The following is an 11,989-nucleotide window of genomic DNA, read 5'->3' as shown; positions in this document are numbered from 1 at the left end:
CCCTAGCTCTTGTGGTCACTAGGAGGTATGTCCCTTTGGGGATGGGACTGCAATGAGGGTGGGGAAGGGGAGTAGGGCAGCATCTCCCTCTGTGCTCCCCATGCCGTGTGTACAGTTGGCCCTTGGCCACAAGGCCTTTGTCTCTTGTCAGACAGCAGGCTCTCTGCTGGGACACCGGGACTTTTGGCCACGCAAAGAACTGGGAGAACTGTTCCAACTGGGCCAATTCTTATGAGCGCTTCTGGCCCTGCCCCATTGCACCTGTGGTGAGGGTAGAGGAGAGTCCCTGTGTGCCAGGCTCTGAGTTCTTATCACAAACATTGGTAGTTCAGCACTTGTTTATTCCAGCCCTTGTAGCCCATTTTGGGGGTGAGGGGAGAGCAGGCCACAGGAGCCCACGGGGACAGGGGTCTTGTACCCTCTGTGGCTACTGCCTGAGTATGCCAGGCCGGGCAGGGCAAGGACTTGGGAAGCCCCAGGATTCTGCCCATGATGCAGTCTGGGTGCTGTTCTGGAAAGGCTGGTTTCTGCTGCCCCAGAGGACTAAGAAGCAGGGGAGGCCCTAGTTTCTGGTGGGGTGTCACCTGGGGGCCCTGGTGGGGGCTGGACTGGAGGATCCTGGGGCTCCAGGGCCCCCATACCATTGGGGTGCTCCACTCTCTCAAACAGGATGAGCATCTCACAGTGTGGGGTCTGCGGGAACAGGTCCACGGCCACAGCCTTAACTGGCCGGAAGGGACTGCCCTTCACCCGGTTCGACGGGGCCCTGCAGAGGCTGTATGGGAGGGAGTGCCATGGTCAACTGTGTGGGTACAGCAGGGTCTCCTGGGGTGAGGCCCCGTCCACCCATGCCCCACACTCACTCCACAAAGTTGCCCATGGCTGCCCGGGGGTTGCAGGAGACATACAGGAGTCGCTTGAGGTTCTCAGCTCTGCGGACAGCCAGGATCACTTTGGAATCTGGGGAGGCACAGACCCCTCAAGGGAGAGTCCCCAATGGCTCCCCCTCAAGGAGCAGACAGGGGCCCGAGACCAGGCAGCCTAGTGGGCCACCCTCTGCCTCCCCACACCACCCCTCAGGTGGACACCACTCACGTAGACCGGCGCGGGGTGGGTCCAGGATGGCCATGAGCTGCTGGGATGCCAGTCTGCTCACCAGTGCAGGCACCAGGTCCTCGGCCCTCCCGCAATGGAACTCAACGTTGCTCAACTCTGGAGGTGACAGAGCAGCAGCCCTGCCGTGAGGCCCGGGACACCCCCCAGAGATCTGCCTGGCCATGTTCAGAAGCCCCCAGAAGATACCTCAAGAAAACCCTTCCCTGCGGGGCAGCCCCAGGCATCGTGGGCGCCCAATAGGTCTGCACAGTAGGGGCCCTTTCTGCCCCCACCCCATGAGCCCTAGGAGCCACTGGGTGGGTCCCAGGTGCCCTGTGGAGGGACACACAGGGCCTGCCACCCACTGTGAGGCCCGCTAGCTCTCACCGTTGTCCAGGGCATTCACCCGGGCGTCCTCCACAGCCTCCTGGCACAGCTCGATCCCCACGACTCTCTTTACCTTCTGGAGCAAAAACAGGGCAGACTGATGGCACCCCTCCCCACCCCTGGACCTTCTGGGGGGCAGTGGAAGAGGACCTGGAACAGTCTGAAGTTATCTTAGGGGGGTCATGACAGACAGGACGGGTGATGACACAAGGGTGGGGTGGGGGAGAGCATGCTCTTGACCGGGGTAGGAGGGCTCACCCGGGCCAGAGCCAGGCCGATGGTGCCGGTGCCGCAGCACACGTCCAGCACCGTGCTCCCTGTGTCCAGCTGGGCCCAGTCCTGGATGAGTGTGTAGAGCACCTCAGCCGCGGGGGTGTTCACCTGGGCGTGGGTTACGCATCAGAGCAGCCTATCCGCTGCCCACCAGCCCCCCAGTGTCTGCATCCCCAGGTGCTTGTGCTCTTGGTCGCCCCCCCCCCCACTCCCTTCTCCACCTCTAACTGCTTGAGGGCCCCAGGGCCCCTCCGTCCACACCCAGTCTCCCGGCCCAAGAAAGCAACTCAATGCTGCCCCCCTCCCACCTCCTCGAAAGCTGGACCCATGAGACCCCTGCAGCAGCAGATATCAGACCCCACCAGTGCCAGAGCCTGGTGTTGTGCCCACAAGCCACCCTCCCACAGGGTGGTCACCAGGGTCTAGCGAGTGGCCACGGTTAGTAGCCCATCTTCCAGGTGGCCGACCTCACAGCCCTGGCAGCTCCCTGCCTGGATGCTCTCCCCTCTCTGCTGCACCAGCCCGGAGCCCAGGGATCTGGTCACCTGGAAGAAGGCGTGAGGGGAAATCCGGAAGGTCAGCCCCAGCAGGTCCTCGCGGATGCACTCGTCCCCGGCCACGTGCTCCAGAGGCAGGCCCTCTTGGCTGGGGGTCTTTCTGTGGGCGGGAAGGTGGGTCTATCGGTGTCACCAGTCCTCAGAGAAACCCGCCCAGCCCCACCTGGACTACTAACCGCTGTCCCTCCTCCACGAAGTAGAGGCAAGTCACCCCGCTGGTCTTGCCTGACCCCTCCATGAAGTGCTGTGCCAAAGAAGCCTTCAGCCCCTCCAGCTCCTCAGGGCTCAGATTCTGGAGCAGGCAATAGAAAAAGCCCATGAGACTGTGTCGAAGTCTGCTCTGGCCCAGACACCCCTCCCCCAGCAAGCCACCCGCTTGAGACCTGAGGGTGGAAGTAGGCAATGGCCATGGCTTGGCCACGGCGGCTGATGCGCACGGTCAGCTGCTTCCAGTGACCCGAGTATGTCTCCGGGTCATACGCCGAGTAGGGAGTGGACCTGTGGGAGCCACAGATGGCCCTAAGTCCCTGACATCTGCCGACCAAGATAGGGTGAGCAGCGTCCCTGCTCTCTCCTCCAGCCACACCCACCAGACCCCCCAGATAGGACCCAGGTCTTCTGCTCCCAGACTGCCTCGGGATGTCCCGGAGCCACCAGCCCAGCCACGTGTCCTCACCGGATGAACTCCTGGAAAGCCTTCACCACCTGCTTGGTGGCCCCAGGGATATGCACGGTGTCGAAGGGGGCTGCCACAGCACACGTCCCGCCCTTGTACTTGCCAAGCCGGCAGCCGACTGTGTTGTCTTCCCCATCCACCCCAACACCAACAAGAAACTCACATTTGTTCCGATACTCGGTCTGCAAGGAGAGTAGAAGGAAACAGAGATGCCCACCCTTACCCCAGCGGTCCAGCACTCGTGCATGGAGGGTGCACAGCAAGACAGCAGTGACCAAGGCCCTGGTTCCCCGCAGGCCCTGGCAGCCCAGGGTAAAAGGCTGACAACTAACATGAACTTGATGAGAACCATAAGCAGATGCGCAGCAAGAAGAGAGATGGAAGAGCCAGGAAGGAGGAGCTTCTGTGAGAGCAGAGGCCCTGACCTGCTGAGGTGATGGCCGGACCCCCTCCAGTGGGCAGCAGGCCTTGTTGTGTTTGTGCCTCTGTAAGAGCAGCCAAGGGAGCAGGGCGCGGTTGGTGCTCCCGATTTCCCTGCGGGGCAAAGGAGGGGCAGAGGTCAGGCTCCAATTGCCCAAGCACCTGGGCCCCTTTTTGGGACCTCACTGTCCCGACCGGTAACACAGGGTTTTTATTGGTTGGCTCCCCAGAGGGGTATCTGAGCAGGCTGAGCGCACAGGGAGCCGCCGATGGGCGCTCTGCCCAGGAGTGCCTGCACCCACACTCACTTGGCAAGCTTCTGCAGCACCTGCTCACACTCCAACCGCTTCCGTTCAAGCTGCTCCGCGTAGGGCATCGTCCAAAGAGGGGTCACCACATCAGCAATGCACGTGGCGGGGATGGCAGGTGGCTCCCCTTGGTCCTCCCGTTGCCTCTTCCGGGCCAAGGGGTCAGCCTTGGGCCTGGCCAGGCGCACGCTGAGCGGCCGGCCCTTCCACAGGGCGCCGTGCAGCACACACAGGGCTTTGTCGCGCTCGGCGGCGCTGCGAAAGGTCACGAAGGCGCAGGGAGGCTGCCCGAACAGCTTCGTCTTGTGGGGCTGCAGCCCGAAGCGGCCCAGGAAGCGCCGGACATCGCTAAAGCTGGCGTGGCGCGGCACGTTCTGAAGCTCCAGCTTGAAGATCTCCGAGGTGAACAGGCCAGCCCGGATGTAGCCGTAGGGCCCCGGCTGAGCACCCGGTCCCGCGGCCCCGGCCCCCATGGCCTGCTCCTCCCCCTGATGGGGGCCCGGGGCCGCGGGGCTGCCCGGCGCGCTGGGGCCGTCCTGGCCGGGGCCCCCCACGCACGCCCGGCCCTGCGTGGAGACAGCAGACAAGCGGGCTGGCTGGGGCCCGCGCGCTCCGAGCCTCTCCCTCCCCGTCCCATCTCACCACCCGCCCCCGGCTCCACCAGGGTCTCCCTTCACCGTACTTCGCCGTCGAGCTCGTCACCCATCGTCCGCTCCGTCCGCCGCCTCGCCCGGGGCCTGGCACACGGGCGGCGCGCGGAGAGCGGCTGCGACTCGGTGAGGCCGGCCCTGCTCCGGCCCGGGCAGGGGCGGGACTCGTACCCTCTGCGCTCAGGTCCGGGTCTCAGGCACGGGCTGCGCAGCCAGCCAGGCGGGGTCCCGCGCCCGCCGCTCTCCTTGCCTGCCGCTCTCTCGTCAGCCGGCGCGCGCAGCTGAGGCGGCGCGTCTCTATCGTCCCCGCTTCCGGCGACGTCATCGCCACGCGCCGCTAGGACCCCCAGCACTGTCCGCGAGCTCTAGGGGCGCGCGCGGCCGCGAACGGAAGTGCGCGCGAGGGCCGCCGGGAGTGCGCGCTCCCCGGCCTCCGGGCGGGCCGGGCATGCGCTGCGGGCGTTTTGGCGGGAAGCGCGGGGCGGGCTGGACAATGAGAGTGTCCGCCGCCTGAGCCAATAAAGCTGCGCTGGTTTTGAATCGCGGCGCGTTTCCCGCCGCCGGGGTCAGGGGTCGGGGTTCGGGTCGCGGGGCGGAGGGAAGAGAGGGCGGGCGGGAGGTGCCGGCGCCAGACGCGGAGGAAGGAGCTGCGACCAGTCGCCGAGAGGCCGCGGAGCCCGCGACGACCGAGCCAGCCGAGCCGCTGCCGCCGCCGCCGCGCCCATGGCGGCCGCCAAGGTGGGCCAGGCTGGGCGGGCTGGGCCGGGGGCCGGGCGGGCCGGGGCCGCTGCCGGCGGCCACGTGGGAGGCCCGTGCCACCGCCAACCCCCGCCGGCCAGCGGGCTCAGGCGCGGGGCCGCGTGACCTTGGGGCGGCCGGGCCTCGCTCTCACTCCTGGCCGCCGGGCCGCGGGCAGGCGCAGGCCTCCCGCTCGATCCCCGAGGGCCCCGCACCGAGACGGCCCCCGCCCGCTCGCGGCCCGCGCAAAGCCCCATTCATCCGGTGCTGGTCCCCGAGCCGCCACCGGCCTCCGCTCCCGCGCGGCCCGTCGGGTGGCCTGTGGCAGCGGGGGCCCGGGGGTGGCCGTGCGGCCCGGTGCGATCCGGCCGAGGAGTCGGCGAAGGCCTGCGTTTCTGGGCAGAGCCCGGGAGCTAAGTCTGGGTGTCTTATCCTCCCGGGCTATGGATTGCCAAGCCACGTGCTCCGTGAGACAACCTAAAACATGATCCTTTGTGCTCTACAGTTAGTTCTTTGTACTGGATTAGAATTCTGTGGCTCTTGTGTGAATTCTTTTGAATTTTAAACGTAATTTTCCCAACCTAGGTATAACTGCCGGCAGAAATGTGAGTCCTGTATAAACGCTAGCAGACCCATCACAACTTTTTTTCCTCTTAAGCAAGAACACAGATTTTTCTCAATCAGTAAAAACTCAAAGGGTTGCCTTGTTTTAACGGTAGTGTTTCTTTCTAGGCCCTCTTTTCTCCATCATCGTGTCCTTAGTCTGTGCGTGGCAGTACCAGCATTTGCATCTTGCAGATGAGGAGCCTGGGGCAGTTTCTCCCCGGCACTGGGAGTTTCAGGGTTTAGGGAGATCAGTCAGTCTGTGCAGGTGTGGTTGTTGCATTTGGGGGAGGGTGTCGGAGTCCGGTGTCTCACTGCAGATCCCGGAGAAAAGCTTTGGGTTGAAAGGCTTTTTTAATCCCTTGCTTTGTGGTGAGGCCCTTCACTAGTAGGGATGATGGCTGTGGCCACTGGTGAGCTCTGGCGTGGCCAGTAGGGTCATATCTCCACCCTCCTCCACAGGACACTCACGAGGACCACGACACCTCCACCGAGAATGCCGACGAGTCCAACCATGACCCCCAGTTTGAACCAATAGTTTCTCTTCCTGAGCAAGAAATTAAAACGCTGGAAGAAGATGAAGAGGAGCTTTTTAAAATGTAAGTAAGTTGGTGTCTTTTCAGAAGTAGGCATTTTTAGTATAAGATAGTAACTGGTTTTTACGGGTGTCAAGGTCTTGGCTTGACCTTTAACCACACGGAGAGTTTTGTGATGGCTACTCCCACGTGGAAATCAAGGCTGTTGTTAGAATCAACTCATTCCTAGGTCCTGGGTGTCCCTGCTGCCCTGAGGCCAGTCCTGGGGAGGGCATGGGCACTCCCAGGTGTCATGTTACCACTGCTCTGTCCACAAGGGACATCTCCCCAAGACCCCTGTCCTTGCCACCCTTGCCTCTAAGACTCTCTCAGCCCCCTGCCGCTGGTTGAGCATTGGGTCTTTACTATTATTTTTTTTCCTTAAGTGTGGGGGTACTTTGAAGTTTATGAATTTCCAATTCAATACTTTTAGTATACAAAACAATGCCTGGAATTACAAATGAGAGTGGGCGGTGCTATAGTCATTAAAGTTACTCTTTAAAAATCATACGTGATTCTTGGTGCTTTCAACAAGAAGCTACGGTGGCCGTGTCACTTTGAAGCAGTGGTCACAGAAGCCGTGCATCCAGATGTGTGCAACAAAGTGACGGCACCGCGCGGACACGCAGGATCGCAGGAGACGCTAATGTAGCTACAAGTTAGTGGAAATCAGGGGGAAGCAAACTCTCCACCCATTCAAATTCTGTCCAAGATGCCAGGTTATGGTTTGAGTGCTTTGCTGTGGGTCAGGGGAGGGAAGCAGAGGGGATCCCAGCACTGCGACTCCTCTCTCTAAGGCAGGGAGGCTGGAGAGACCAGCCCCTCCCCACCACTCCCAAGGGTCTGGGGAAGGAGAAGCTGTCTGCACCCCTTGGGTCTCAGAGGGTGCTGGGCGGCTCCATAAAGATACTGGTTTTCTGGGTCTCTGATCTGCATAGAAATGCTGCTGCACCTCCTGGCATCCTGAGGGGGGTGGGGCCCTCATGATGGGCCTGGGACTTCTTCCTGAGGATGCATCTCCCTTGACAGAGTTGAGTTCGGAGAGCAGAGTCTTCCATAGGAAAGGGACCGGCTGAGCTGGGGTCCTGTGGGGAAGCAAAGGGCAGGGCTGCTCTGGACAGGAAGGCGGGCTGTTGGACCAGAGCCTGGAGGCCTGAGCAGAGGCCTGCAGCCCCATCTTCCCAGCAGAGGGAAGGCTTCTCGGCTCCTGCCTACTTCCGTGCTGCCCTTGTGGCGCCGGGGACGCCAGGGAGCCCCCCGTCCCGTGATTGCAGCCTTGCCCAGGACGTGGTGGGCTCTCTGAGAGGTCAGGTCTTTCTGTTGGAATACGTTGCAACTTCTAGGAAATTTTTTCCTTTTTTTATTGTGAAGTAAAAACATGGAGTTTGTTGAGCCGCCTCACTCTTTTGTTGACGTCTTGACTTGTGGTTCTGGGAGTAAAAAGAAAGGCAAGGGTGTCTCGTGACGCCGCAGGCGCAGGCTCATTCGTCCCCTTCCGTGCTTGTCTAACCCCTCACTCAATGGCTTTCCTCAAAGGCGGGCCAAGCTGTTCCGGTTCGCTTCAGAGAACGACCTCCCGGAGTGGAAGGAGCGGGGCACCGGGGACGTCAAACTGCTGAAGCACAAGGAGAAGGGGACCATCCGCCTCCTCATGCGCAGGGACAAGACCCTCAAGATCTGCGCCAACCACTACAGTAGGTGGCCCCGGGCACAGTGTGGGGCATCCAGGGAAAGCCACCTGCAGCTTGGCTGGCGAAGGGGTGACAGTAAGATTCCCCCCATTTCAGTCCCTTGGTTACTGGGCTGCTCTGGAGCCGCGAGTGTGTGTCTGGAAGCAAAAGTGTCCGGCGGGGCAGGGCCCCTCCTCTGAGCACACAGGTGACCCTGGCAGGAACCAGAGGGAGCAGCCCTGGAGGGTGATGTGGCCAGATGAGCAGGGAGGGGCCTCCTGGCAGCACAGTCCCCCTGGCCTTCACGGGCCAGACTCCATGTCCCTGCCCAATGGTCCTCCCACCCTGCCCAGGCCATCGGCTCTGGCCTGGTCCTTGTCTTCCAACCCAATTTGAGGTGTTTCCCCGGGGGTTTTCCCTGACCCCCTGCTTTTCCCAGAGCCAGGCCAGTCACTGGGTTGTTTGCTGTGAGCTGCAGGTGGGTCCCAGGCCTGGTGCCCTGTAGGAATGCGGGATCACTGGGTGTCTGTGGGCTGGGATGACGCGCTCGGTTTAGAATGTGACGTATTCCTGGGGCTGGGCATGTCCTGTATCTCAGGAGGCTTCTGCCAGGGCCGTGGGGTGAGCGTGGCTCTGGGGTGCTCCTGTTTCTTGGGGAGCTCGTCCCCCTTGAGTCTGTGCAAGGTCTGAGGAGATGGACAACTGTGCTTATTCCCGGCCGTGGCTCAACCTTCTGTGACGTACGAGCAGGTCACGAGGCCCTCAGTGTCCACTTCTGGTGGCCTCGTTCCCCGTGGTGTCCCTGGACAGTGCAAGGCTGAGAGTGGTTGCCCTGGTCTGACCATGGCCTTCCTGAGTGATCACTCCACTTCCTGGCTTCCGCTCCTCTGCCGCTCCCCACTTTCTGTGGGCCAGGTCCCAGATGGAGCGGCCAAGCATGGACACAGCCACGTGGTGGGTGCCCTTCACTGGAAGGGCTGGGCGCACCAGGCCTTGTGGCCCATGTCTGCGCTGGGTCTGGGGGCTGCTCAGACAGGGGCAGGGCCGTGGGGCTGGGCGTGAGCAACCATGGTGGCATTGGAGGCCTTGGCTGAGTTGGGATTGGAAACCCTCGCTGAGGTGTCCTCGTGGTCAGGGAATGGGCCACCCTGTTCCCAGATTCAGGGCGGTCCTGGTTTTAAGTGAACATAGGATGTTTTCAGAGGTTTGGGTAAAATCCAGACCCCACAGGACTTTGTCTGAGCCTGGTTGGCAAACCCCAAACCAGGCCTGTTTTGCCCCAATTCGGGCCTTCAGGGGTCAGGGTGGGTGGGCCAGCTTGACGGCTGCACCATCCTCATGGGGCTTCTCTCTCCAGTCACGCCAATGATGGAGCTGAAGCCGAATGCAGGCAGTGACCGTGCCTGGGTCTGGAATACCCACGCAGACTTCGCTGACGAGTGCCCCAAGCAGGAGTTGCTGGCCATCCGCTTCCTTAACGCCGAGAGTAAGCAGGCCTGGGCCAGTCTGCCGCTGCTGCTTAACGGTGTAGTGGTTTGGTTGCAGACGCCAGTGCTGTTGCTTTCCTGGGAGAGTTGACGGCAGCTGGGAAGCGTGTGGTGGGGACTGTTCCTGCCCTGCCTGATGGGCCCTCGGGGAAGGGATCTTGGTGCCCTCGAGGTCTTGCCCAGACTCTTGAGTGCATGACAGTGTGGTTCCTTTGCTGAGTTCACAGGGGCCTGTGCTGGCAGTCTGCCCAGGGCCGACCTGTTCTCTCACCATGGCCTGAGTGCCAGCAAGGGCAGTGCCCAGGCAGACCTCTCCCCTGCTGGGACATCTTTCCAGCTCGGGTTGTCAAAAGCAGCACCCAGTGGGCCCTGGGGGGTTGGTTGGGCGCTGGGGCTCAGCACCCCAGTAACTGAACATCCAGTGTTGAGTGGACCTCGCCTCTCCTCTGGGAATGGGGCCTGCAGGAGCAGAGAGCAGAGCGCCTGGCAGGAGCAAGGCTACCTGCCCTGCCCAGATGGGTGCCAAGTCAGGCAGGGAGGTGGAGGGTTGGGGCAGCCTGGGACAGGCCTTATGAATCTTGGAGTTTCAGACCCACCAGGACACGTACTCCTCACTGCTCAGGGACCTTAAGGGGGTATCTTTTCTCACCTCTGCAGATGCACAGAAATTCAAAACGAAGTTTGAAGAATGCAGGAAAGAGATTGAAGAGAGAGAAAAGAAAGGTGCCAGATGCCCATGGGGTGGCGGGCGCCCGGGGGGGCTCTGCAGACTCACTCTGCACCTGACTGCAGCCCCAGGCGGGTGCTTTTTCTGTCTGCCACAGCAGCATTCCGGGAGGCTGTGACCACTTTGACCTGTTAAGGGCAATGCAGCCACCCCGGTACACGGGTGCTTTCTGAGGGGCAAGCCAGCCACTGGGGCCCCGTGCATGTGCTTTCTGGCCTGGCCTAGCAGCCAAGTCATGACGTCTCCTGGAGTCTCCCAGGGGCTGCAGAGGCTTGGAGAGGTCCTCGTGGTCACCTGCTTACTCAGGGCCCCATGCTGGTCGCCAAGCATCCTGAGCGGGGTCCCAGGCGTGAGCACGTGTTTACCTGGAGGCACACAGGGAAGTGGTCTGTCCGCTGCCACGGGGCTGGGCAGAGCGGTGATTCTTTCTTACTGCATTCCTGTGTCTTGGCAGGATCTGGCAAAAATGATAGTGCTGAGAAAGTAGCTGAGAAGCTAGAAGCTCTTTCGGTGAAAGAGGGCAAGGAGCCTGAGAACGAGACCAAGGAGGTGGCTGAGGAGGAGCAATGAGTCGGCTCCCGTTGTGTTCTTTCTCCCTGTCTTTTCCCTTTTTCTTTTTTTAAATTTTGCCCTGCACCCTTCTTTTTGGTTTGTTTTTATTCTGTTTTGTTTTTACAAGGGACTTTATATAAAGAACTGACTTCCAACATTCAGGTTGTTTTTTTCTAAGTTTTTGCCCTAATGAAGACGACTTCAGAAAATCCATTACCCAGTCGTGAGAATGTACTGTGCTAACTTTCTTTTCCATAGTGGAAACACTTATTTATAGTCATCAAAATAGCAAATAAACAACATGTTTGAAACTTGCATGGAGGCAGGACCATGTGTGCGTCGGCCCCATCCTGGGACAGTGGGTTCCTGCCCCGTTGGCTGTCACACACGCTCTGCTGTGTGGCCTTTGGGCCGCGGTGCGTCTGAGCTGGTGCTGGTGCGGCAGGTGGCCTGGGGGAAGCCAGTGCTGTCCTAGAGACCTAAACAGCCCTGCTTTGCCCCATGGCCAGGAGCAGGGAGGTTTTTTCCTGGCCTTTGGGGGAGAGAGGAAGCCCACCAGGTCCCCTTGGCTGCGGCACAAAGAGACCTAGTGGGTCCCCTGCCTTCGGCTGGGCATCTTTCGTTGGCCCTCAGTCCTGGCAGAGCCACCTGTCCACAGCTCGCACATCTGGCCTGGTGCTGGGTGCAGGCGGGGCTCAGCCCCACAGCCATCCTCGGAGAAGACCTGTCTGCGTGCTCCTGGCCCTCCGTCTGGGTGGAGGCTGGGGACATCTGCAGGAGCTTTCAGTAAGGGAGGACTTCAGGGATGCAAGCGGGTTAGTGCCATTTGGAGTTTGTCCTGTAAGGCAGGTAGGCCTAAGCAGCAGAGAGGTTCTCCAAGCACACGGTCTAATGGCCTGTGTCCCGCGAGACCACCCGGGCTCAGAGGAGCTCCCACAGGGGAGGGGAAGGAGCCTAGCAGGAGCCGACCCTGGAGCATCTATCAGAGGCTTCCATCATGGCCCGGCCCTGGCCTGTCTTCCCTGTGTCCTGTGTCCCATTTAAACCTCACTTCCTTGGCACCTCTGGTGGAGGCACCTCCAAAGGAAGCCAAACTGAAGACCTCACTGGCCTTGGTCACGTGCTGGCATCCCAAGCCCTCGCTTGCTCGCCAGGCACCTGTGGTGGTCCTTGCCTCCCAGGGAGGCCCAGGGAGGGACGTGGAAGCTTTTGCACCTCCCCATTTCAGTCGTGATGCTGGTGGAGGTCACGATGCATTGACCGGAAAGGCT

At 61.1% G+C, this 11,989-nt stretch overlaps 2 protein-coding genes and 1 non-coding gene across 5 annotated transcripts; 2 read left to right on the top strand and 1 right to left on the bottom strand.

Annotated features, from left to right (window-relative positions):
• Positions 1-34: 34 nt before the first annotated feature.
• Positions 35-4,718, bottom strand: TRMT2A (tRNA methyltransferase 2 homolog A). 2 transcript variants are annotated; one of them, XM_032654370.1, is made up of 12 exons: positions 4,399-4,718; positions 3,717-4,282; positions 3,414-3,522; positions 2,989-3,170; positions 2,696-2,810; positions 2,489-2,604; positions 2,301-2,412; positions 1,741-1,863; positions 1,483-1,558; positions 1,096-1,212; positions 864-960; positions 35-775 (listed from the first exon to the last, which is right to left on the bottom strand). In XM_032654370.1, exons 1-12 carry the CDS (start codon positions 4,420-4,422, stop codon positions 544-546), a joined length of 1,869 nt encoding a protein of 622 aa, XP_032510261.1. In that variant the 5' UTR covers positions 4,423-4,718; the 3' UTR covers positions 35-543. The 2 variants fall into 2 exon arrangements, with proteins under 2 accessions (XP_032510261.1, XP_032510262.1); XM_032654371.1 differs by having other exon boundaries at positions 4,538-4,653.
• Positions 4,719-4,821: 103 nt separating this feature from the next.
• RANBP1 (RAN binding protein 1) lies at positions 4,822-11,033 on the top strand. 2 transcript variants are annotated; one of them, XM_032654374.1, is made up of 6 exons: positions 4,822-5,104; positions 6,170-6,306; positions 7,819-7,976; positions 9,310-9,438; positions 10,097-10,162; positions 10,621-11,033. In XM_032654374.1, exons 1-6 carry the CDS (start codon positions 5,090-5,092, stop codon positions 10,734-10,736), a joined length of 621 nt encoding a protein of 206 aa, XP_032510265.1. In that variant the 5' UTR covers positions 4,822-5,089; the 3' UTR covers positions 10,737-11,033. The 2 variants fall into 2 exon arrangements, with proteins under 2 accessions (XP_032510265.1, XP_032510264.1); XM_032654373.1 differs by having other exon boundaries at positions 4,971-5,104; positions 10,097-11,033.
• Positions 10,205-10,330, top strand: LOC116739365. Its single transcript, XR_004345547.1, has one exon. It is a non-coding gene; the product is annotated as a small nucleolar RNA SNORA77 (small nucleolar RNA).
• Positions 11,034-11,989: the final 956 nt, after the last annotated feature.

This window comes from Phocoena sinus, chromosome 14, assembly GCF_008692025.1.
Source record: "Phocoena sinus isolate mPhoSin1 chromosome 14, mPhoSin1.pri, whole genome shotgun sequence".
Lineage (NCBI taxonomy): Eukaryota > Metazoa > Chordata > Mammalia > Artiodactyla > Phocoenidae > Phocoena > Phocoena sinus.
This window is presented reverse-complemented; position numbering and strand designations above follow the sequence as displayed.